The sequence below is a fragment of the Melozone crissalis genome, unplaced genomic scaffold (genome assembly GCF_028551555.1).
Source record: "Melozone crissalis strain CALT ecotype California unplaced genomic scaffold, PUWL_Pcris_2 ptg000629l_1, whole genome shotgun sequence".
Lineage (NCBI taxonomy): Eukaryota > Metazoa > Chordata > Aves > Passeriformes > Passerellidae > Melozone > Melozone crissalis.
The window spans coordinates 1-26654 of NW_026536305.1; the positions used below are offsets into that span (position 1 = coordinate 1).

The 26654-nt window shown below is 52.6% G+C and overlaps 1 protein-coding gene across 1 annotated transcript; it reads right to left on the reverse strand.

The window, feature by feature from the left end:
* Window positions 1–11428: 11428 nt before the first annotated feature.
* LOC128950424 (epoxide hydrolase 3-like) lies at window positions 11429–17613 on the reverse strand. Its single transcript, XM_054295308.1, has 6 exons — window positions 17536–17613; window positions 16356–16691; window positions 15921–15997; window positions 14847–14950; window positions 13226–13374; window positions 11429–11660 (listed from the first exon to the last, which is right to left on the reverse strand). The coding sequence occupies exons 1-6, from the start codon at window positions 17565–17567 to the stop codon at window positions 11429–11431; spliced, it is 930 nt and encodes a 309-aa protein (XP_054151283.1). The 5' UTR covers window positions 17568–17613.
* Window positions 17614–26654: the final 9041 nt, after the last annotated feature.

Consider the following 26654-nt stretch of genomic DNA (forward strand, 5'->3'; position numbering starts at 1 on the left):
ATCCCCAAATCTCCATTTCCCCAAAACCCCAAACATTTCAGCCCACATTTCAGCATTTCCCATTAAAAATTCCATTAAAATTCCCATTTTTTCCCATTTTCCAGGTTCCTACAGCACCAGCACGAGCAGCTGGCAAGGTGGGGTGTGAGGGCTCAGATCCTTGGCAATCTGGCAATTCCCCAGTTCTGCCTCTTTTCTTGCCTTTTTCCTTCTTTTCTCTCTTTCCCCCCATTTTTTCCAACTTTTTTCCTCCTTTCCCCTCCTCTTTTCTCATTTTTCCTCCTTTTCCTCCCATTTCCTCTCCTTTCTCCCCTCTCTTTCCCCCAATTTTTTCCCATTTTTCCCTCCTTTTCCTTCTCTTTTCCCATTTTCCCTCTTTCTTCCCCCTTTTTCTTCTTTTTTCTTCCCTTTTCCCCCTTTTTTCACCCCCTTTTCCCCCTTTTTTTCCTTGGTTTTCCCCTTTTCCTCCCTCCCTTTATTCCACACTTTTTCCATGGATTCTCCTGCTGGGTTCCCATCCTCAAATTCTTTAATTACCCCCTTAATGACCCTTTAATTAATTAATTAACCCCTTACTCCCCCTGCTATGAGGGTTATGGGTTCTATAGCCCCCAAATCCCCTTGGAATCCTCCCAGAGCTTTTCCTGCTGGGCCCCCACTCCTGTAACTCTTCAATCCCCCCTTAATGACCCCCTAACCATTTAATTAATTAGCTAATTAATGAATTTCTCCCCAGGCTTGCTGCGTTTCCTCTTTCCTCATCAGAGCTCGACCCCCCATGGAAGCCTCCTACAGCTACGGGGGAGGGGCAGCCCGGGTGGATCCTGGGACCCCCCAAGGCCGAGCCGGGGCTGGGATCCAATGAGGGACCCTCGGGGGCCTCGGAAACCGCCTGTGGATCAGGGTCTGAAACCAGTGTTGAATCAGTACTTCAAAATTTGATGTCCTTGCTTTCCTCCCCTTCTTTACCATCTGGAACCGCCTCTGGATCAGCATCTGGAGCTGCCTTTACCCCGGAATCTGGAGCTGCCTTTGCCCCAGGATCTGAGCTGCCTTTACCCCGGGATCTGGAGCTGCCTTTGCCCCGGGATCTGGAGCTGCCTTTGCCCCAGGATCTGGAGCTGCCTTTGCCCCGGAATCTGGAGCTGCCTTTGCCCCAGGATCTGGAGCTGCCTTTGCCCCGGAATCTGGAGCTGCCTTTGCCCCAGGATCTGGAGCTGCCTTTACCCCGGGATCTGGAGCTGCCTTTGCCCCGGGATCTGGAGCTGCCTTTGCCCCGGGATCCGGAGCTGCCTTTGCCCCAGGATCTGGAGCTGCCTTTACCCCGGGATCTGGAGCTGCTTTGCCCCGGGATCCGGAGGTACCTTTGCCCCGGGATCTGGAGGTACCTTTGCCCCGGGATCTGGAGCTGCCTTTGCCCCGGGATCTGGAGCTGCCTTTGCCCCAGGATCTGGAGCTGCCTTTACCCCGGAATCTGGAGCTGCCTTTGCCCCAGCATCTGGAGCTGCCTTTGCCCCAGGATCTGGAGCTGCCTTTGCCCCAGAATCTGGAGCTGCCTTTGCCCCAGCATCTGGAGCTGCCTTTGCCCCGGAATCTGGAGCTGCCTTTGCCCCAGGATCTGGAGCTGCCTTTGCCCCGGGATCTGGAGCTGCCTTTGCCCCGGAATCTGGAGCTGCCTTTGCCCCGGAATCTGGAGCTGCCTTTGCCCCAGCATCTGGAGCTGCCTTTGCCCCGGGATCTGGAGGTACCTTTACCCCGGGATCTGGAGCTGCCTTTGCCCCGGGATCTGGAGCTGCCTTTGCCCAGGATCTGGAGCTGCCTTTGCCCCAGGATCTGGAGCTGCCTTTGCCCCGGGATCTGGACCCAGTTTTGAATCAGAAACCTTTTTTGATACAGAACGTGAAGAAACCTTTTCTCACTACTTTTCCGCCTTTCCCTCAGGATCTGGAACCGCCCCTGGATCAGACTCGGGATCCACTGTTGGGTCAGGATCTGAGTTTGAATCGAGCTCCACCTTCAGGCAGAGTTCTTTGGAATCCGCCCCATCCTCGAGCTGCAGCCCCGACTCCAGAATCCATTGCTCGGATCTGCTGGCCAGGGAGGGCAGCCCTGGGGATGGCTCTGAGAAGCACCACAGGTAGGAGCCGATTAGCAGCACTAATTACTCCTAATTAGCACAACATTCCCTATTTTCCCCGCTATTTCTGGAGTTTGGGGCTGGTTTTTGGTGGTTTTGAGGTTTTGTCCCAAAATTCTGGTGTTTTCCCCAGGGATGTCAGCGGTTAGGGAAGGTTGAATCTCGCATTTTAGGATTTTTTTTTGAAAATCCCGGGTTTTGGGGGGGTTTTAGGGGATTTAGGGAACGAGAGAGGGTTTAGAAGCAGCCAAGATCAAGCAGAGCCTGGATCTGCTGGCCAAGGAGGGCAGCCCTGGGGATGGCCCCGAGCAGCACCACAGGTGGGAGTTAATTAGCACTAATTACCCCTAATTAGCACAACATTCCCTATTTTGGGGAGTTTGGGGCTGTTTTTCATGAGATCTTTGGCCATTTTATCCCCAAATTCTGGTGTTTTCCCAGGGATGTCAGCAGTTAGGGAAGGTTGAATCTCGCATTTAGCATTTTTCTGGGAAATTCCCAAGATTTTTAGGAATATTTTTTGATTTTTGAGGGATTTTTTTCAGAGGTGTTGGGGAATTTTGGGGGATTTTTTGGGAATGTTTCGGTTTTTGGAGGGGGTATTTGGAATTTTCAGGGGGTTTGGGGCATTTTTTGCCGTTTTTTGGGAACATTTGGATTTTTGAGGTTCTTTCTGGATTTTTTTCAGTTCCAAGGGTTTTTTTTGGAATATTTTGGTTTTTGGGGAATATTTTGCAGTTGTGTGAGTGGGTTTTGGGAATATTCCCAATTTTTGGGGGATTTGGGGCAGTGGGGGGTGAGAATTCCTTGGAGGGAGGCTCCAAATGGGAAATTTTGGGAATTTTTTCCAGGGAGAAAATCCCTTCACGGACGATCCTGAGGGAAAAGGAGGAGCATGAGGAAGGAGCAGCGGAGGAAAATCCCGAGGGAAATCCCCAAAATCCAGAAAATCCCACAGACAATGCTCCAAATCCAGAAGGAAATCTGAAAATGCGATGGGAACTGCTGAAAATGCTACAAAAAAACCTAAAAGCCCTGGAGAAAATGCGGAAAAATTCACCGGAAAACCCCAAAATCTTGAGGGAAATCTACAAAACTTCATTGCAATTCCTGAAAATCAAGAGGGAAGTGCTGAAAATCAAGAGGGAAATGCTGAAAACCTCAAGGATTCTGAGGAAAATCTTGTGAAAACAGCAATCACTTGTTTCTAAAATTCTAAAAGTTTAATAGTATTAAAATGGTCGTAAAAATAGTAATAACACAATTAGAGTGATAACAGTCTGGACAGTTTGGATGAGGACAACATGAGACGATAGAGCCAAAGAGTCACAGACATCCCGGTGCGTTAACAGAGGATTAACCCTTACACCAACAGCCTGTTGGATATTCATACACCTCATCCCCATGAATGCCATTTAAATACAGGATTAACCCTTACACCAACAGCCTGTTGGATATTCATACACCTCATCCCCATAAATGCCATTTAAATACAGGATTAACCCTTACACCAACAGCCTGTTGGATATTCATACGCCTCATCCCCATAAATGCCATTTAAATACAGGATTAACCCTTACACCAACAGCCTGTTGGATATTCATACACCTCATCCGTGGTGCATAAATGCCATTTAAATACAGGATTAACCCTTACACCAACAGCCTGTTGGATATTCATACGCCTCATCCGTGGTGCATAAATGCCATTTAAATACAGGATTAACCCTTACACCAACAGCCTGTTGGATATTCATACACCTCATCTGTGTTGCATAAATGCCATTTAAATACAGGATTAACCCTTACACCAACAGCCTGTTGGATATTCATACGCCTCATCCGTGGTGCATAAATGCCATTTAAATACAGGATTAACCCTTACACCAACAGCCTGTTGGATATTCATACACCTCATCCCCATAAATGCCATTTAAATACAGGATTAACCCTTACACCAACAGCCTGTTGGATATTCATACACCTCATCCCCATAAATGCCATTTAAATACAGGATTAACCCTTACACCAACAGCCTGTTGGATATTCATACACCTCATCCCCATAATTGCATTTAAACACAGGATTAACCCTTACACCAACAGCCTGTTGGATATTCATACACCTCATCCCCATAAATGCCATTTAAATACAGGATTAACCCTTGCACCAACAGCCTGTTGGATATTCATACGCCTCATCCGTGGTGCATAAATGCCATTTAAATACAGGATTAACCCTTACACCAACAGCCTGTTGCACACACATATTCATTCACCTCATCCGTGGTGCATAAATTCCATTCCAGCACAGGATTCCGTCTGGGCAGTGTCGCCTTCTAACTCTGGATCCTGACAGCGCCTTCGAGGCGAGAATTTATTCCTCCTGATAATGGAGCAAGAAATTCTCTGTCTCTGATAGATTCAGGTGTCCTGGGGCTGCCGTCTCGCTGCCAGCCCTTTCTTTCAAAAAGTGCCCTACACAGCAGAGTTTCTATTTGAGCAATTTTTATAACCTAAAACTGTGTTTAACACACCGCTTAAGAGAATTAATGTGGCATCACTTTGTAGCACAACACGCTGAATATTCATTTGGGCATTTGCCAAAAGCCAATCCAAAAATACGCATTTTTCACAATCCCCACTCTTATTCTTTGTAAAAAGCATTTGACTTGAGCAATACTTTTTATCTACTTGCATCTTCTGGACTGTGCTGGCAAAATAAAACCAGGGATTACACAAGGAAGAAATATAAAAACAGTTGTAACACATAAATTGAAAAATCTCAATTTCTTCTAATGCCTTACCCCACCAGCCAGGTTTTAACATTGTTTTCTCATTTTTGGATTGGTACCGGGAATATTACATACGTATATATATTTGTTTCTTCTTTGATTTCTTTTGTTTTTTCTAGAATGACTTTTCTGTGCTCATCAATTTTCAGCGATCTGACATGTTAAACTTCGCACGGGCGCCTCCTTCTCTGGCCAGTAAATAGCCTAAAGCCCAGCTGTTTTGACGGACTGCTAAAAACCACTGTGAAAGCATTACGTGGGGGATCTTCCAAGAACTGGGAGCAGCATCTGGCAAAAGCCACCAGGTTAGTTAACACCCGAGGCTCTACTAACCGAGCGGGCCCTGCCCAATCGGAGCTTTTGCAGAGCAGGTGGAGACAAAGTCCCAGTGGTACATGTCAGAGGTTTATTAGGGAAGACAGTTCGGATCAATCCTGCCTCGAATACAGACAAACCCATTGGTGGGGTTGTTTTTGCTCAGGGGCCAGGTTGCGCATGGCGGATAATGCAAAAAGGTGGAAGAACACGATGTGTACCTCGGGGAGATCTGATTGTTGGATAAAACCCGTGTAAATATCCCTGTTTGCTGAACGTTATTACCATTGTCTGTGTATAGTTGTACGGTGGATGCATCATGTTTGTACTTTTAGAGTCAGAATTTATATTAGTGTTAGCAGTAAGCAGACGATATGGGGATAAGGGGTGGAATGTCCTGGGTTGACTATATGATGCTTTTATCCCCAATCGTCTCATTCTGTTTATGTTGAATAATAATAAGTTTTGTACCTTTAAGAGTGTTACAGAGAGTGAAGGGGGGAGAGAAGAAGCAGCAGTTTGTTTATAGGCACTGCACTCACTCCTCCCCATTCCTGCTCCTGACCGTGTTGTCTGCGGACGGACAGCAGGACAGAGCTGTTCTTTTGATTTTTAGTTATTTTTTAGCAGTTTGTTTTCAGGCACTGCGCTCACTCCTCCCCATTCCTGCTCCTGACTGTGTTGTCTGCGGACAGACGGCAGGACAGAGCTGTTCTTTTGCTTTTTAGTTATTTTTTAGCAGTTTGTTTTCAGGCACTGCGCTCACTCCTCCACATTCCTGCTCCTGACTGTGTTGTCTGCGGACGGACAGCGGGGCAGAGCTGTTCTTTTGCTTTTTAGTTATTTTTTAGCAGTTTGTTTTCAGGCACTGCGCTCACTCCTCCCCATTCCTGCTCCTGACTGTGTTGTCTGCGGACAGACGGCAGGACAGAGCTGTTCTTTTGATTTTTAGTTAGTTTTTAGCAGTTTGTTTTCAGGCACTGCGCTCACTCCTCCCCATTCCTGCTCCTGACCGTGTTGTCTGCGGACGGACAGCGGGGCAGAGCTGTTCTTTTGATTTTTAGTTATTTTTTAGCAGTTTGTTTATAGGCACTGCACTCACTCCTCCCCATTCCTGCTCCTGACTGTGTTGCCTGCGGACGGACAGCGGGGCAGAGCTGTTCTTTTGATTTTTAGTTATTTTTTAGCAGTTTGTTTTCAGGCACTGCGCTCACTCCTCCCCATTCCTGCTCCTGACTGTGTTGTCTGCGGACAGACGGCAGGACAGAGCTGTTCTTTTGATTTTTAGTTATTTTTTAGCAGTTTGTTTTCAGGCACTGCGCTCACTCCTCCCCATTCCTGCTCCTGACTGTGTTGTCTGCGGACAGACGGCAGGACAGAGCTGTTCTTTTACTTTTTAGTTAGTTTTTAGCTAGCTGAGGCTAAGAAGTTCCCTGGACTGTTTTTTTTCCTTTTTCTTTGGACCTCTTGAAGCTGCTCTGGACTGAACACCCAGGAGAGCACCGGAGCTCCCATCTCTGCCTGACCAGGCCGGGCCGGGCCTGCGACAATTCCAGCACCGGAGGGACCGATCAGAGACTGAGTGAGCTGAGCTTCCACCCAGGCTTTTCTCAGTTTGTCGTCTCTTTCAGAGTGGCAAGGGGTCTCAATGTTTGGTATTGTGTCAGTTTTACTGTTTAATAAACAGTTTTTTCCCACCTTTCTCCAAGGAGGTATTTTTCCCTCCCGGACCAGCTGGGGGCAGGGCCGATTGAATCTGCTTTTCCCACCGGAGCTCCTTTGGGGGATTCTTCCCCAAATTTGCTCTAAACCTGGACAGTAGTGAGAGAGACGTGAGGAAAAAAAAAAATATAAATTTTAAAGAATGAAGGAGAGCTGAGATTGGAGTATAACCAATCAACTGCTTCGCTTACAGAGTATGTATGAGCTTATTCTCGTTGTAAATAAATGTCTGGTGCTCTCATCGATAAACGGAGCTTGCTGATTCTCACACTGAGCGTCCCACGTTTTCCCTGCGCCGTGACAAACAGGCACTAATGATTCCCATCCACAAAACTCAGTTATTACTTTAACACTTCTTGCAACAAGAGCATAGATTTCGTGAACTGCAATACTAATTACTCGCACAATTCAAGCATTTTACTTATAACCCAGCTAGCATGTCCAGTGTTGGAATGAATCAAAGTTTACTGATGGAAATGGCAATTCCCCTTCTCCCCTGTAAAATTCTCAGGCTAAGGTCAGCATACCAAACCAGTCCTGATCCTTCTATCTGAAGTATTCCTCCTCCAAGGAGATGTTTTATTCAGGCAGTGCTGGAAAACAGTGATATAAGCCTTATTTCTTAATTCAGTGTCATTCTTTGTACATTTCTTGGGTCATTTGGGTTTTCCCAAGCTATTACCACCCAGTCCCCATTGGAAAGTCAGTTCAGTATCACTCGGTTTAAATGTGATAGTCCATTCCTCAGGTTCCTTCACAAGTCCTTCGATTCTGCTGGCATGAATCCACCCTCTTTCCGTGATTCTGATCCTTGCTTCAGTAGTGCCTGGAAAGGACTTCTCAGTAGCATAGTAATAAAAGACAGATAATGCTGCATTAACTTCTACCATTCGCTTTCCTTCCACACTTTCTGGGTTTAGCTAAAAGCTTTCTCCACAGCAGCCTCTTCTTCTGTCCAGCTGTGCTAATGGCAAATTTGTCTTTCTGTCAGTTACAGTTAGTTAAATAAGAAAATCCAGACCAATTTTAACACGAGATGAATCACATCTATTGCTTTTTACTTTTTGGGCAGGATTTAATTGTTTTAGCCTTACATACCCATTCTTCGGGGAGAGAAAGCTTCTTCTTTTTAACAGCAAACAAAAGACACAAAAGAAAAAAAAACAAAAACCTTCTTCCTTATGAAAAACAAACCGCTTTGTGAGGTTTGGAGAGTCGGCAATCTCTGCTTTTTCTTTATTTTTCTTTGATTTTATCTGTCAGGGCCGGCCCCCTGCCCCTCTCTTCACAGCCCTGCTGTCTGTGCCGTCCTTGGCCCTTCCCCCCGGCGCTGCCCCTTGGCTGCAGGGCCGGAGCCGGGGGGAGCAGCCCCGGGCATGGGGGGGACCCTGGGGGCTGCCCTTGGTTCCTTTTTGCTTTTTCTTTCTCTCTTCTCTCCTTTTCTCTCCCCTCCTCTCTCTCGGCCCACTTCCCGGGCCCACGCTGCCATCCTGGACTCGGGACCCTGTTGGGATCGGCGGGAGGAATGCAGCACGCAATGCGAGTGATCAGCAAATCTCGAACTTTATTGATAGGCACGCATCTTTATGTCGGTGTTAATGAGGCTCACACATACTGCAGAGGGGAGCTCACCGTTGGTCAGTAACTTATCGGCCAACGACGCCTACTTCTGCATTCTCGTGGATATTTTATTGAAACTTTTCTTCCTATTCCTGCCGAAGATGCTCTCCCCTATGCTGCTGTTGCACCAAGGGCACAATGTCCTTGCCTGTTATTGGACACTGACTGCTGACTCCTGGACTTCAAGCGTAACCAGCGGCGTTATGTCGACGTGACCTATTGGAATATGAATCCCAGTATCACCAGTTAGATGGTGCCTGGGCCAGTCTGACCCTCGCTGCTGGGCCAAAGGCAGTAAGTGTGGTGGATCACCCCAGAGATACCTTGGCTCGCTGGAGATTGCAGCAGGGCACTGAACAAGTCCAGGCTTGTCAGGAACTCCGTTTACCTCAGGAGGAAAGCTTCAGGCGATGGTGAAGAGAAAAAGAGATGGATTCTGCTGGAGGGTTTTTATCCAGAGGTTTATTCCATGGTTACAGAGGTCTGGACGTGAGCAACTGCTCCAACAGAATGCCGACCGCATGGCTTGATTTACCTTTAAAGCTCAGGGACAGGGGGAGGGGAGGTACAGGTGAGCCACCAACCAGGTGAGAGGGGCGGGGTCTCAGGGGAGGATGACACCCAGACTGGCCAATGACCCCCGGGCCTGGGGGGCATCCTTTGAACTTGACCAACCACACGCTGGAATGTTGAGCCTGATTGACAGGACTCACTCAGCACGGGGGCAAGGGGGAAGGGAGAGAGGTACAGGCACACCTGGGGAAGTGACCTGGAAGTCTAAAATGGGACATTACAGCACACCGCAACAGTGACCTTTCTCAGCTAACCAGCTGTGCACAAAGCTCTGCACGGAACCCCGACAGTCTGGGAGCCCCCCCGGCAGCCCCACCACGGAGCCAGCCCGCTCCTGGCCGGCAAAGCTGTGTCCTGTGCTGCCGGCACCGCCCAGTCACCTCCATGGATCGGTCCCTGCCGCAGCCCCCGAGACCCCGCTGCTCTAGGGAGCGCTCAGACACCTCCCAGCCCTGACAACCCCAAACTTGGCGTCCCCGGGTGCTCCTGACATTCTTTCTCAAGGCAACTTATCCTCTTCTCTCTTCAAGGAGGGCCCGTTCTGCTAAACCCTCTCTGGACCCCAGTGTGGCACTGAATAACCTCCCAACAACCCTGTGACAAGACACTTCCCTGCCTTTCATGCAAAAACTCGCATTCACACTTCTGCTCTCTTCTAGCACCAAGATGCCATCACTTCACATTCCAGCATCTCAGAGTTTGCTAACCACCTCCCTACTTCAACTTCTCTCTTTCTTCTTTTTCATTCAACACACCTCAGACGAGGTGAACCTGACCCATTTCCTTCCAGAAGTAAGCTTACAACTTTCTTTTATTACGATTGCCGTAGCTGTTACAGCTTAAATGCACAGTGGCTAGCTGTGGCTTACTGGGTCTAACATCTCTGATATAGAAGCTACTAGATATTTGTTACTCTTCCTCACTCCTGAATTAAAATTTTATGAGCTACTCCATTTTCTGTATTTTTGTAAAAATAATGAAGGATTTTTCAAACAAGGGTAAGCTTATAGCTGGTACTGAGGCTAGTTTTAAGTCAACTCTTTAACAAAATCTCACTTGGCCCGTTTCATATCATCTCCCTCTGTCAATTTTTCGTACACAAATTTTGCTGCCCGTGTGTACCCCTCAATCCATAATCTATAATTTTTCAATACTCTAGGTAATTTTCTGATCTCCCTCTTTGAAGAGGGAGGCAGAAGGAATAGAATTCTTGCCATTTTCTCATGGTTGGGTTTCCAGCTACCTTTATTTATGAAGTGTCGAAGATATTTTACCTCTCGTTCTACAAATTGCAGTTTCCCTTTCGATACCTGTTGGAGAGTGCAATGCCATATTTCCCGCCCCCACACCAAGCCGCACTCCGATTGGTTGATTCCGCTGATGGACAAACACAAGGCCCAATCGAAAGCGAGCACTGCCCAAACGTGGAAGCGCTGGTGTCCACAGAGTGGGAGTGTCCCACCCCTCTGCGCTGTGATTGGATAGACTCCTGATTGACAGATGAGTGCACCAATAGAAACAAAAGCCCAGAAACAGCGTTTCGATTGGCTTTTCGCTTTGATTGACGCAAACGCAGGCCAATCAGAACAAAGCATCCCTCAAACCCGGAAGAGGCGTGTCCCTCACTGGAATTTTGGGGTCTCCCCATTCCAGATGTTGGGGTCCTGACCCAGAATTCAACGTCCTCATCCAGATGTTGGAGTCTCCACCCAGATTTCGAGGTCCTCATTCCAGATGTTGGGGGTCCCGTCACCCAAATTTTCATGTTCCCATTCCAGATGTTGGGGTACCCCATCACCCTTGACCTTTGGGGGGGTCACAGCCCAGATGCTGAAGTTCTCATCCAGATGTGGGGGTCCCATCACCCCCCAGGGTCTCTCCCCATCCAGATGTTGGGGTCCTGACCCAGATTTCCATGTCTTCATCCAGATGTTGGGGGTCCCATCACTCCACAGGGGTCCCCCATTCCAGATGTTGGGGTCCCCACCCAGATGTTGGGATCCTCATCCAGATGTTTATGTCCCCCATTCCAGATGTTGGGGGGTCCCAACCAGGATTATCCCAAGATTGAGGTCCCCCATCCAGATGTTTGGGTTGTCACCCAGATTTCCAGGTCCCCATCCAGATGTTGGGGTCCCCAATCCAGATGTTGGGGCTCCCGTCATCCACCAGGGTCCCCAATCCAGATGTTGGGAGCCCCTCCCCCCAACCCCACCCTTCCCCCACCCTTCTCTGCCCCGCCCCCCTCCCCTCCCATCCTGGGTGTGGCTACGACCCCTCCTCGGCCCCTCCCCCCAGGAACTCTCCAATCAGCTTGGCCAGGGGGCGGGGCGCCTCCTCGGGCAGCCAATGGGAGGCGCCGGGCAGGAGGCGGAGGCGGGCGGAGGGGCGGAGCCAGCGCAGGTGGGCGGGGCCAAGGCGCGGGTCCAGGAAGGCGTCGCGGGAGCCCCAGAGCAGCAGCGTGGGGGGAGGGGGCGGCTCCCGGGGAATGGGCGTGGCCCTGGAAAGGGGGAGGGGACAGTGAGAGACACCTGGGAACAGGTGAGGGACACCTGGGGACAGTTTGGAGACACAGGGACAGAGTCAGGAACACTTGGGGACAGGGGCAGGGACACCTGGGGACACCTGGGGACAGCTTGGCGACACCTGGGGGACATTGGGACAGGTCGGGGGCACCTTGGGGGACACCTTTGGGACAGGTCAGAGACACCTGGGGACACCTTGGGGACATGGGGGACACTTTGGGGATACCTGGGGACAGGTAAGGGACACCTGGGGGACATGGGGACCACCCAACTCAAGAGAACCCAACCGGGATCCCCCAAACCCAACTGGGAACATCCCAATGGGGTCCCACCGCCCAACTGGGGTCACCCAAGCCAAGTGAACTCAACTGGGAACATCCCAAACCCAACTGGGGTCACCCAACGGGGTCCCACCACCCAACTTGGACCACCCGAACCCAACTGGGATCACTGAAACCCAACTGGGATCATCCCAAACCCAACTGGGACCACCCAATGTGATCCCATCCCCCAAATGGGACTGCCCAATGGGGTCCCACCACCCCACTGGGAACATCCCAAACCCAACTGAGACCACCCAAACCCAACTGGAAGAACCCAATGGAGTCCCACCACCCAACCTGGACAACCCAAACTCAACTGCAAGCACTCAAATCCAAGTGGGAACATCCAAACCCAACTGGAAGCACCCAATGGGGTCCCACCACCCAACTGGGATCATCCCAAACCCAACTGGGATCCTCCAAACCCAACTGGGATCGCCAATGAGGTCTCACCACCCAACTGGGACCACCCAAACCCAACTGGACACAACCCAAACCGAACTGAGAACATCCCAAACCCAACCAGGAGCACCCAGTGGGGTCCCATCACCCAACTGGGAACATCCCAAACCCAACTGGGAACATCCCAAACGCAACTGGGATCACCCCAAACCCAACTGAACCTGAGAACAACCCAAACCCAACTGGGACCACCTAAACCAAACTGGGAACACCCAAACCCAACTGAGAACAACCCAAACCCAACTGGGACCACCCAACCCAACCCAAGGGAATGGAACTGGAAGCACCCAAACCCAACTGGAAGCACCCAAACCCAACTGGAAGAACTCAAACCCAACTGGGATCACCCAATGGGGTCCCACTACCCAACTGGGACCAGCCAAACCCAACTGGGATCATCCTAAACCCAATTGGGAGTCCCCAAACCCAACTGGGAGCATCCAAACCCAACTGGGAGACCACCCAATGTGGTCCCGCCACTCAACTGGGGTCACCCAATGGGGTCCCGCCACCCAACTGGGAACATTCCAATGGGGTCCCACCACCACCAGCACCCAACTGGGACCACCCAAACCCAACTGGGATCCTCCAAACCCAACTGAGACCATCCCAAACCCAACTGGGGTCACCCAATGGGGTCCCACCACCCAACTGGAAGAACCCAAACCCAACTGGGATCACCCAAACCCAACTGGGACCACCAGACGGGGTCCCACCACCCAAGTGGGGTCCCCCAAGGTGGTCCCACCACGCACCCGAAGAGGTTCCGGTAGTAGTGGATGGGGGGGCTGAGCCCCCCGGGCTGGGAGAGGCCGAACAGGAAGGCGTCGAGCTCCTGCTCCGAGAGGCGCCGCGCCGGGTCCTGGATGCCGGTCAGGGCGCTGGTCATGAACCACCGCACCAGCTGGGGGACACCGAAATTGGGGACATCCAAAATTGGGGACATCCAAAACTGGGGACATCCAAAATTGGGGACATCCAAAATTGGGGGCATCCAAAACTGGGGACATCCAAATTTGGGACATCCAAAACTGGGGACATCTAAAATTGGGGACATCCAGAATTGGGGACATCCAAATTGGGGACATCCAAAACTGGGGACATCCAAAACTGGGGACATCCAAAACTGGGGACATCCAAAATTGGGGGCATCCAAAATTGGGGACATCCAAATTTGGGACATCCAAAACTGGGGACATCCAAAATTGGGGACATCCAAAATTGGGGGCATCCAAAATTGGGGACATCCAAATTGGGGACATCCAAAACTGGGGACACCGAAATTGAGGACATCCAAAACTGGGGACATCCAAAACTGGGGACATCCAAATTGGGGACATCCAAAATTGGGGACACCAAAATTGGGGACATCCAAAATTGGGGGCATCCAAAATTGGGGACACCGAAACTGGGGACATCCAAAATTGGGGGCATCCAAAATTGGGGGCATCCAAAATTGGGGACATCCAAAATTGGGGACACCGAAATTGGGGACATCCAAAACTGGGGACATCCAAAATTGGGGGCATCCAAAATTGGGGACACCAAAATTGGGGGGAAAATGGGGAAATCAGGGCTAGGGGGACATTGAACACTGGGGACACCCAAATCGGGGACATCCAAAATTGGAGACATTCAAAACTGGGGACATCCAAAACCGGGGGGAAAATGGGGAAATCAGGGCTGGGGGACACCAAAAATTTGAGACAAAGTGGGGGAAGTCAGGGTTGTGGGGCACTGGGACCCCAAAAATTGGGAACACCCAAAATTGGGGACAAAATGGGGAAAATGGGGGTTTGGAGTGTCAGGATCCCGAAAACCGGGGACAAAATGGGGACAAAAGGGGGGACACCAGGTCGTGGTGACACCAAACCCCTAAAACTGAGGACAAAGTGGGGGAGGGGAGGTCTGGGTGGTGCCACCACCCCTGAAATTGGGGTCCAAGTGGGGGACACCAGGTCTGGGTGACACCAAATCCCCAAAATTGGGGACAGAGAGCGGGACAAACCTTTGGGGATCGGTGTCACACCTTGAGGAGCTCCTTGGGTTGGGAGATGGCAGCGAGGGGACAGGGAGGGGACAGAGGGGACAGAGGGGACAGGGAGGAGATGGAGGTGACAGAGGGGACAGGGAGGGGATGGAGGGGACAATGAGGGGACAGAGGTGACAAGGAGGTGACAGGGGACAGAGGGGACAGGGAGAGGACAGGAAGGGGACAGAGGGGACAGAGAGGTGACAGAGGGGACAGGGGGGACAGGGAGGGGACAGGGAGGTGACAGAGGGGACAGAGGGGACAGGGAGAGGACAGGAAGGGGACCGAGGGGACAGAGAGGGGACAGGAGGGGACAGAGAGGGGACAGGAGGGGACAGTCTGACCTGGAAGTCGGCCAGGGACAGCAGCAACTCGGGCAGCCAGGGCAGCTGGAACAGGAACATGTAACAGGAACGGAGCAGCTGCGACGGGTGACGGGCCGTGAAGGCTGTGACAGGGAGGGGACACCGTGGGGACATCGTGGGGACAGGGCCAGCACGGTGTCACCATGGGGCCACCACAGGGACAGGGACAGGGACACCATAGGGACACCATGGGGACATCGTGGAGACAGGGACAGGGATCCCATGAAGCCCAATATCCCCAGTGTCCCCAACATCGCCCAACGACCCCAATCCCCCCACTGCCCCCAATCCCCTCAGTGTCCCCATTGTCCCCAACATCCCCCAACGTCCCCGATATCCCCAAGCATCCCCAATGTCCCCAACGTCCCCAAGTGTCCCCCAACGCCCCCTAACGTCCCCAATCCCCCCAATTCCCCAATGTCCCCAGAGTCCCCAATATCCCCAGTGTCCCCATTAATGTCCCCAATCCCCTCAATGTCTCCAGTATCCCCTCATGTCCCCAATGACCCCAGTCCCCAAGATCCCCAATGTCCCCAGTGTCCCCACCACTGTCCCTGCTGTCCCCAATGTCCCCAACACCCCCACTGTCCCCAATGTCCCCTGCTGTCCCCAATACCCCCAATATCCCAAATAACCCCAATGTCCCCAAATCCCCCCCAATGTCCCCGCTGTCCCCAATGTTCTGTGTCCCTAGTGTCCCCAATCCTCCCAATGTCCCCAATGTCCACAGTGTCTCCAATATCCCAATATCCCAGTGTCCCCAATGTCCCCAAAACCCCCAATATCCCCAATATCCCCAATGTCCCCAATGTCCTCTCATGTTCCCAATGCCCCCAGTGTCCCTGGTGTCCCTGGTGTCCGCAATATCCCCAATGTCCCCAATGTCCCCACTGTCCCCTATGTCCCCAATATCCCCTCATGTCCCCAGTGTCCCCAATGTCCCCAACATCCGCAACATCCTCCACTGTCCCCACTGTCCCCACTGTCTCCAATGTCCTCAATGTCCCCACTGTCCCCAACACCCCCTCGTGTCCCCCCTGTCCCCTCTGTCACCTGCCATCACCGCCCTGTGGGGCGCGTCCATCACCACCAGCTTCTCCACCAGCCGCGGGTGCCTCGATGCCACCTCCCTGTGTGTCCCCAATGTCCCCTCATGTCCCCAATGTCCCAACATCCCCAATGTCCCCAATGTCCCCAGTGTGTCCAGTGTCCACAATGTCCCCAAAGTCCCGAATGCCCCCAATGTCCCCAACATCCCCAATGTCCCCAATCCCCCCAATGTGCCCAATGTCCCCAAATGTGCCCAGTGTCCCAACATCCCCAATGTCCCCAGTGTGTCCAGTATCCCCAATGTCCCCAATCCCCCCAATGTCCCCAATCCCCCCAATATCCCCTTGTGTCCCCAATGCCTCCAATGTCCCCAACATCTCCAATGTCCCCATTATCCCAAATGTCCCTACTCCTCTCAATGCTCCCAATGTCCCCAACACCCCCTCGTGTCCCCGCTGTCCCCTGTCTCTGTCACCTGCCATCACCGCCCTGTGGGGCGCGTCCATCACCACCAGCTTCTCCACCAACCGCGGGTGCCTCGATGCCACCTCCCAGGCCAGGACGCCGCCCCAGTCGTGTCCCACCAGGACGCAGCGCGGGGACGCCGCCGGCGTCCCCAGGGCCTCGATGACGTCGCGGACGTCCCCGAGCAGCAGCTCCAGCCGGTAGCTGTCCCTGCCCGGCGGCTTCTCCGAGTCCCCGTAACCGCGCAGGTCCGGGGCCACCACCCGGAACCGCGCGCTGAACTCCCGCAGGAGGTGGCGCCAGCAGAACCTGGGGACAGCGTGGGGACAGCTGGGGACACCTTGGGGACACCTGGGGACACCCGGGGACAGCGGCGACACCGGGGGGATGGCGGTGCGGGGGTGTGGGGACAGCTGGGGACACTTGAGGGACCCCTGGGGACACCTGGGGACACCTTGGGGACAAGAGCAGGGGGGGTATGGGGACAGCTGGGGACACTTGAGGGACCCCTGGGGACACGTGAGGAACACCTGGGGACAGCTGGGGACAGCTGGGGACACCCAGGGACAGCGGCGACACCGGGGGGATGGCGGTGGGGGGGTGTGGGGACAGCTGGGGACACTTGAGGGACCCTTGGGGACACCTGGGGACACCTTGGGGACACGGGGACAGTGGTGGCAATGTGGGGACAGGAGGAGGGAGGTGACCTGGGGACACCTGGGGACAACTGGGAGACATCTGGAAACAAGAGCAGAGGGGACATGAGGGACACCTTGGAGACACCTGAGGGTACCTGGGGACACCTGGGGGACACTTGATGACACTTGGGGACATCAAGGGGACATCTGGGGACACTTGAGGCACCATTGGGGACAACTGGGGGACACCTGGGGGACATGGGGACAGGAGCATGGGGGACATGGGGACAATTGGGGACACCTGGGGACACTTGGTGACATTTGGGGACAGCTGGGGACACTTGGAAGATACCTGGGAGACACCTGAAGGACATCTGGTGACACTCGGGGACACCTGGGGACACTTGGGGGGGGGACCCTTGGTGGCCCTTGGGAGACCCAGGTGTCACCTTGAGGACACTTGGGGGACATTTGGTGACCCTTGGGGACCCGTGGTGACATCTGGTGGCACTGACCAGTTCTGGGGGAAGCCGTGGAGCAGCAGCATCAGGGGGGCATCAGGGGGACCCCGAGTGACGTAATGGAGACGCAGCCCCGAGCTCTGGGGACATTGGCGACATTGGGGTGACATTGGGGGGGGGGGTCACAAAGGGGACAGGGACATTGTGGGGACACCCCCAAATCAGCCCCGCCCCCTAAAATTCCCCAAAATTCCCCCCAAAATCCACCAAAAATCCACTAAAATGGCCCTAAAATGCCCCAAATGCCCCTAAAAATACCCAAAACCATCCCAAATCACCCCAGGACCCCCCAAAATCCCCCAAATCCCCCCCCCGATCCCCCAAATTTCTCCCAAAACCTCCTCGAACCCCCCCCCAGGACCCCCGAAAATCACCCTAAATTCCTCAAAAAATCCCCCAAATCCTCTCAATGCCCCCCAAAAATCCTCCCCCAACCCCCCCGGACCCACCAAAACCCCCCGTGACCCCCAAAATCCCCCCCAATGCCCCTAAAATGCCCCAAATTCCCCCTAAGTCCCCCCAGGATGTCCCAAAACCTCCTCGGACCCCCAAATCCCCCTTAAAATCCTCTCAAATCGCCCCAGGACCCCCCTAAAGCCCCTCAGGACCTCCCAAAACCTCCAAAATGCCCCGCAACCCCCCCCCGCAAAAATCCTCCCCAAATTCCTCAAAAATCCCCCTAAAATCCCCCAAAACCACCAAAAATCCCAAAAAATCCCCCCAAAATCCCCAAAATCCCCCTAACTCCCCCAGGAACACCCCAAATCCCCCCAGGACCTCCCAAAGCCCTTCCAGAACCTCCTTAAATCCCCTCAAAATGCCTCTTAAACCCCCAAACAATCCCCAAAAAATCCCCAAAATCCTCCCCAAAAAATCCCCCCCCAGCCAGGACCCCCCAAATCCCCCCAGGACCCCCCAGAATCGCCCCTAAATTCCCCCGAAAACCCCCTCAAAACCCCCAACCCCCCCCCCCCCAAGCCCCCTCAAACCCCTCCAAGACCCCCCAAAACCTCTCCAACCGCCCCCAGGACCCTCCAAAATCCCCCAAAAAAATCCCCAAAAAAACCCCCCTAAAATCCCCAAAAAAATCCCCAAAACCCCCCAGCACGCCCAAATCCCCCCCCCAAATCCCCCCAAATGCTCCAAATATGCCCCCAAATCCCCCAGAACCCCTGAAATTTCCCAAAATGCCCCCCAAATCCAGCCAGAATCCCCCCAAAATGCCCCTAAAATGCCCCTAAGATCCCCAAAAACATATCCAAAAAATCCCCCAAAATGCCCCCAAAATCCCCCCAGGACCCTCCAAAATCCCCCTCCCCCATCCCCAGGACCCCCCCCAAAATAAAAAAAAAAAATCGCCAAAAATCCCCCCAAAACTCCGCAAAATCCCAAAAAACTCCCCCCAAAAATCCCCCAAAAATGCCCCAAAAATTCCCCCAGAATCCCCAAACCCGCCGGTACCGGGAGCCGCAGGTGCCGGTGCTCCCCGCAGGTGCCGTCCCGCAGCCCGGGCGGGGCGCTGTCCCTCCGGTGCCACCCGAACGTCGCGCGGGGCCCGCGGCGCAGCAGCAGCGCCACCGCCCAGAGGACAAAGGCCACCCCCGAGGCCACCGCGGCCACCGCGAGGCCACCGCGGGCCAGCAGCGACCGCAGCGACAGCAGGAACCGCGTGGGGGCCAGGAGCAGCGACAGCAGGCGGCGCGGCATGGGGACACCTGGGGACATGGGGACAGCTGGGCATGGGGACACAGGGACAGGGACATGGGGACAGCAGGAACCGCGTGGGGGCCAGGAGCAGCGACAGCAGGCGGCGCGGCATGGGGACACCTGGGGACATGGGGACAGCTGGGCATGGGGACACAGGGACAGGGACATGGGGACAGCAGGAACCGCGTGGGGGCCAGGAGCAGCGACAGCAGGCGGCGCGGCATGGGGACACCTGGGGACATGGGGACAGCTGGGCATGGGGACACAGGGACAGGGACATGGGGACAGCAGGAACCGCGTGGGGGCCAGGAGCAGCGACAGCAGGCGGCGCGGCATGGGGACACCTGGGGGACATGGGGACAGTGGGACACCTGGGGACAGAGGGACAGGGACACGGGGACAGCTGGGGACAGCAGGAACTGAGTGGGGGCCAGGAGCAGCGACAGCAGGCGGCGCGGCATGGGGACAGTGGGACACCTGGGGGGACATGGGGACAGAGGGACACAGGGACATGGGGACACTTGGACATGGGGACGGCTGGGGGGACATGGGGACAGAGGGACATGGGGACACCTGGGGACAGAGGCCACCCCCGACGCCACCGTGGCCACCGCGAGGCCACCGCGGGCCAGCAGAGCCCGTAGGGACAGCAGGAACCGCGTGGGGGCCAGGAGCAGCGACAGCAGGCGGCGCGGCATGGGGACACCTGGGGGACATGGGGACACAGGGACAGGGACATGGGGACAGAGGGACATGGGGACACAGGGACACCTGGGGGACATGGGGACAGCTGGGGGGACATGGGGACAGGGACATGGGGACAGCAGGAACCGAGTGGGGGCCAGGAGGAGGGACAGCAGGCGGCGCGGCATGGGGACACCTGAGGGGACATGGGGACAGCTGGGCATGGGGACAGAGGGACAGGGACATGGGGACATGGGGACAGAGGGACATGGGGACACCCGGGGACACCTGAGGACAGAGGGACATGGGGATATCGACACAGGGACAGCAGGTGGCGCGGCGTGGGGACACCTGGGGGGACAGTGGGACAGCTGGGGACACAGAGACAGGGACATGGGGGACAACGGGGGACACCTGGGTGTCCCATCCCCAAGGTGTCCCCTATGGCAGGGTGGCCTCGTCACCAATGTCCCATGTCCCCGTGGTGTCCCAAACGCAGGGTGGGCCTGTCCCCAGGGTGTCCCCTCAGTGTCTCCATTGTCCCCCACAGCCACACAGTGTCCCCACCTTGTCCCCCAGTCTCCACCCCCAAAGCCCCTCAGTGTCCTCAACGTCCTGTCAGTGTCCCCACTGTCCCCATCTTGTCCCCACAGTATCCCCACATTGTCCCCACTGTCCCCCAAGCCCCCCTCGTCACCCATTGTCCCCACAATCTCTGCAGTGCCCTTATCTTGTCCCCACTTTGTCCCCAAGGACCCTGCAGTGTCCCCATTGTCCCCACTGTCCCCACATCCCTACAGTGTCCCCACTGTCCCCAAAGTGTCGCGGAAGCCCCTCAGTGTCCCCACCTTCTCCTCACCTTGTCCCCGCATTGTCCCCATTGTCCCCTCAGTGTCCCCATTATCCCCCACAACCCCTGGAGTGTCCCCGCATTGTTCACCATTGTCCCCAAAGCTCCCAGAGTGTCCCCATTGTCCAAACATTGTCCCCCACTGTCCCCACCTTGTTCCCCATTGTCCCTCAGTGTCCCCATTATCCCCCACATCTCCCGCAGTGTCCCCAAAGCCCCCAGAGTGTCCCCAAACTGTCCCCGAATCCCCCAGAGTGTCCCCAAATTGTCCTCAAAGCCTCTCAGTGTTCCCCATGGTCCCTGAAGCCCCCTCAGCGTCCCCATTGTCCCCACCTTGTCCCCACGGCCCCTGCAGTGTCCCCCATTGTCCCCAAAGCCCCCACAGTGTCCCCATTGTCCCCATCTTGTCCCCATTGTCCCCAAATCCCCCGGAGTGTCCCCAAAGCCCCCTCAGTGTCACCACATTGTCCTCGCCTTGTCTCCCCATTGTCCCCTCAGTGTCCCCACTGTCCCCTCAGTGTCCCCACAGCCCCTGCAGCGTCCCCAAAGTCCCCTCAGTGTCCCCACCTTGTCCTCAAAGCCCCCAGAGTGTCCCCACTGTCCCCTCAGTGTCCCCACAGCCCCTGCAGCGTCCCCAAAGTCCCCTCAGTGTCCCCACCTTGTCCCCAAAGCCCCCAGAGTGTCCCCACTGTCCCCTCAGTGTCCTCATTGTCCCCTCAGTGTCCCCACAGCCCCTGCAGCGTCCCCAAAGCCCCCAGAGTGTCCCCACTGTCCCCTCAGTGTCCCCATTGTCCCCTCAGTGTCCCCACAGCCCCTGCAGCGTCCCCAAAGCCCCCTCAGTGTCCCCACCTTGTCCCCAAAGCCCCCAGAGTGTCCCCACTGTCCCCACCTTGTCCCCACGGCCTCCTTGGTGCCGCTCCCGGGATGTGCCACCGCCTGTTGTGCCACCAGCTGTCCCAATTCCCGGGTGGCACCGCCCGGATGTCACCATTGTCTGGATGCCACCACCCCCGGGGTGTCACCATTCCTTGGATGTCACCACCCCCAGGGTGTCGGCACCGTCTGGGTGTCACTGTCACCTGGGTGTCACCACTGTCCCAGTGCCACCACCCCCAGGGTGGCACTGTCAGGGTGTCACCACCCCCTGGGTGTCACCATCCCCAGGATGTCCCCGTCCCAGGGTGGCACTGTCAGGGGTGTCACCATCCCCAGAATGCCCCCGTTCCTTGGATGTCACCACGCCTGGGTGGCACCATTGTCTGGGTGTCACCACCCCCAGGGTGGCACCGTCTGGGTGGCTCTGTCAGGGATGTCACCACCCCCAGGGTGTCACCATTGCCTGGGTGTCCCCATTCCTTGGATGTCACCACCCCCAGGATGTCGGCACTGCCAGGGTTGTCACCACATTGAGGATGTCGCTGTCCCCTCGGTGTCACCGCTGTCCGGGTGTCCCCATCCCCAGAATGTTCCTTGGATGTCACCGTCCCCTGGGTGTCACCATTGTCTGGGTGTCACCAACCCCAGGGTGGCACTGTCAGGGGTGTCACTACCCCAAGTGTCACCATCCCCTGGGTGTCACCACCCCTGGGTGTCACCATTGTCTGGGTGTCACCAACCCCCAGGGTGGCACCGTCTGGGTGGCACTGTCAGGGATGTCACCATCCCCAGGGTGTCACCACTCTCTGTCACCATTGTCCAGGTGCCACCACCCCCAGGGTGGCACTGTCAGGGTGTCACTACCCCGAGTGTCACTGTCGCCTGGGTGTCACCACCCCCAGGATGTCACTGTCCCCTGGGTGTCACCATTGCCACGGTGGCACTGTCCCCTGGGTGTCACCGTCCCCAGGGTGGCACTGTCAGGGGTGTCACCACCCCCAGGATGTCACCGCTGTCCCATTGTCCCCATGCCCGGGGTGGCACCGTCACAGCCCTGAGGTGTCGCATCAGGGGGTGACCCCAGGGTGTCCCTATCTGTCCCCAGGGGGTGTCACGACATTGGGGTGTCCCTGTCCCCAAGGGTGTCCCTGTCCCTCAAGTGTCCCTGTCCCCAGGGGATGTCACGACACTGGGGTGTCCCTGTCCCTGGGGTGTCCCATAATGGGGGTGCCCCTGTCACCGCGTTGTCCCTGTCACAGTGTCCTTGTCACGAGGTGTCACGACATTGGGGTGTCCCCATCCTTCGGGTGTCCCTGTCCCCAAGGGGCTGTCACAACATGGGGGTGTCCCGACATCGGGGTGTCCCTGTCCCCAAGGGGGGCCCCTGTCCTGGTGTCCTTGTCACGAGATGTCACGACAGAGCAGCGTCCCATAAATGAGGTGTCCCTGTCACCGCGTTGTCCCTGTCACGGTGTCCTTGTCACGATGTGTCACGACATTGAGGTGTCCCCGTTCCTGTCGCCGTCCCCCTCCCCGTCCGGCGCTGTCGCGACATTGAGCTGTCCTTGTCCCCGCTGTGCCGCTCTCCCAATCCCGCCCCTATCGCGACATCCCCGCCGCGTGTCCCCTGCCCTCCAGCCCCGCCCTCGCCAGCCCCGCCTCTATCGCGACATTGCTCCGTCCCCTCCCCATCCGGGGCTTTCCCCGCCGCCTCTATCGCGACATCGCCGGGCTGCCGCCGCCGCCATCACCGACCTGTCGCGACAGCGGGGGGGTCCCGGGGGTTTTTCTGTCGCGATCGCGGCGCTGTCGCCGCCCCCTCACCCCCGCCCAGCGCCGCTTCCGCCTCAAACCGCGCTGGCCCCGCCCCCGAGCGCTGATTGGGCAGCGGGGAAAAGGGGGTGGAGCCTTCAATGATCAACCAATGACCGCGAGAGGGGCGTGGCCTGGTGCACCCAAGGGGGCGGAGCTTCAGGGGAATCTTTTGGGTTTTTTTCTATTTTTTCTCCTTTTTTAAAACTTCTTGTGGCGTTTTTTGACTTTTCCCCGTTTGTTCCTTTTCAGTTTTCACTTTTTTGTCACTTTCGTGTCTTTTGGGGCCTTTTTATGCTCAGAATTTTAATTTATTTTTAATTTTTCTGCCTTTTCTGTTTTTTTAACCTTTTTTCCCCCGTTTTCTTTCCCCTTTTCCTTTTTCCCTCCTTTTCCTAACTTTTATATTTTTGGCCATTTTTAACTGTTTTTTTTTGATTTTTCTTACTTATTTCTCTATTTCCCCCAATTCTCCTCTTTTTTTCCCCCCCTCTTCTTCTTTCTACAAATTAAAATTTTAAAATCCCAACTGAAATTTAAATGGAAATCTCAAATTCGACCCGTTTTGGTTTTAAATCAAATATTTAAAATTGAAAAATTTCAATTTAAATTCAAATCTCAATTCCTCTCAATTCATATATAAAATTTCCCAAACTTCACCTTTAAAAATTTCAGTTTTGTCCACTTTTGGTCAAATTTTGAATTTGTAAACTAAAAAAAAAAAATTAAATTTCAATTTCAAAGCCAGAAAATTTCAACTTTTTAAAATCCCAATTTCTGACAATTTCCATGTAAACCTTCAAAAATTGAATTTTAAATTCTCAATTTCTCTCAATTTCCACCTAAAATTCAAATTTCTGGGGCCTTTAACTCCCTTAAATTCCCATTTTAATTCAAATATTTTAAATTTAAATTCCCAAATTCTCTCAATTTCAACTTAAACCTTCAAAAATTCGCAATGTCTATGAATTTCAACTCCGTTAAATTCCTATTTTAATTGAAATATTTTAATTTTAATACCCAATTTCTGCCAATTTCCACATTAAAATTCCAATTCCGTCTATTCCCACTCAAACATCCAAAAATTGAATTTAAATTCCCAATTTCTCTCAATTTCCCCTTAAAATTTAAATTTTGGAGGACTTCAACACCCTTAAATTCCTATTTTAATTCAAATATTTTAAATTTTAATTCTCAATTTCTCTCAATTTCCACCTAAAATTCAAATTTCCGGGGGTTTCGACTCCCTTAAATTCCCATTTTAATTCAAATATTTTCAATTTTAATTCCCATTTTTTTCCCCTTTCCCGCCTCCCCCACCCTTTTAAATTTTTGGGGATTTTTGGGATAAAAAAACCTGAAAAATTCGGGATTTTTTTTTTTTTGTTGTTTTTTGGTGTTTTTTTATACAAAACCAAACTCGCAGCGTTTTTTATTCCACGATCAGCGAAACCCCGGCGGGGGAAAAAAACCCAACCCAAATAAAATTAATTAATTATTAATAATTAATCCAACCCCGGGGGGGAGGGGAGGGGGAAATGGGGAGAATTCCCGGGATTTTGGGTAAAAAGGGATGAGAAAAAGTAAAAAAAATGGAATTAAAGTGGGGAAAAAATGGGGAAAATGGGAATTATTTAAAAAATAAAAATTCCGGGCGTGGCGGCGATTTTGGGGGGAAAAGGGGGAGGGGAGGGAGGGGAAAAGGGGGGGGAAATAAAAAATTCAAAAAAATAAGAAATTCATAAAAAATGGGGGGAAAATGGGGAAAAAAAAGGGAATTTTGAAGGAGAAATTCAAATTAAAAAAGGGAAAAGAGGGAAATAAAAAAGGAATTAAAAGGGAAAATAAAAATGAAATTAAAGGGGGAAGGAAGATAAAAAATGGGAAAAATGAGGGACAATAAAAAAGGGAAGGGGAAAAAGGAAAAGAAGGGAAAAAAATGGGAAAATTTTAAAAATGGGGGAAAGTAAAAAGAGAAAAAACAAAGAAAATTAAGAATAAATCAGGGAAAAATTTGAAAAATAATGAAGGAAAAAAATCAGGAAAAATTGAAAAAATCGAGAAAAGAATCAGGAAAAAATCGAGAAAAATTTAGGAAAAATCAGGAAGAAAAAAGAAAAAACAAGAGGAAAACTAAAAAAAAACAGGAAAAAAAATGAAAAGAAAAACAGGAAAAAATCAGGAAAAAATCAAAGAGAAATGAGGAAAAATTTGGAAAAAAAATGAGGAAAAAATTAAAAAAATGAGGAACATTTTGAAAAAAAAGCAGGAAAAAGGTAAAACAATGAGGAATAGAATAAAAAGAAAGCAGGGGGAAAAAATAAAAAGAAATCAGGAAAAATTTGGGAAAAATTTAAAAAAAGGGAAAAAATTGGAAAAAAAAAAAGGAAAAATAATCAGGCAAGTTTGAAAAAAAAATCAGGAAAAAATTAAAATAAAGAAGGGGAAAAATCTGATAAAAAAATGAGGAAAAAACCCAGAAAAAACCAGGAAAAAATGAAAAAAATATCAGGAAAATTAGGAAAAAAATCAGGGAAAAAAAGGGAATTTTGGGGAAAGGAAGGAAATAAAAAAAGAGGGAAAATTGGGGAAAAGGAGAAATTGCAGGGAAATGGGAAAAGGTGAAGGGGGGAAGTCCCTGAGGCCGCGGGTGGGGGAGGGGCCGCGCCCCTCCCCCCGTCACCCCTCCCCCCCCAATTCCTCCCCAAAACAGCCCCAAATCCGCCCAAATCCAGCCCAAAATAATTTGGGATTTTTTTCCCCATTTTTTTGCCGCCATCGGAGGAAAAAAACCCCAAAAATTTCAAAAGAAATGCAAAAAAATTCCCCAAAAATTCAAATGAAAATCCCGGCAATTCCCAGGAATTCTGGTGGATTTTTTTTTTTTCATTTTTTTTTGGTGTGAAAAAAGGGAAAAAAGGACAAAAAGAAATTGGAATTCCGGGGTAAGGCAGCCCAGCCCCCGCTCCCATTCCCGAATTTTTCCGGTATTTAACGGAGAGTCCGAACTTTGCTTTTTTTTTTCCATTTTTTTTCTCGTTTTTCGCGTTATTTTTTTTTTTTGGCCAGGAAAAAAAAAAAAAAAGGGAAAAAAGAGAGAGAAAAAAAAAAAAAAGGAATTTTTTTTTTTCTTTTTTTTTTTGATATTTTTCCACTTTTTTTTTTTTTTCCGGATTTTTTTTTT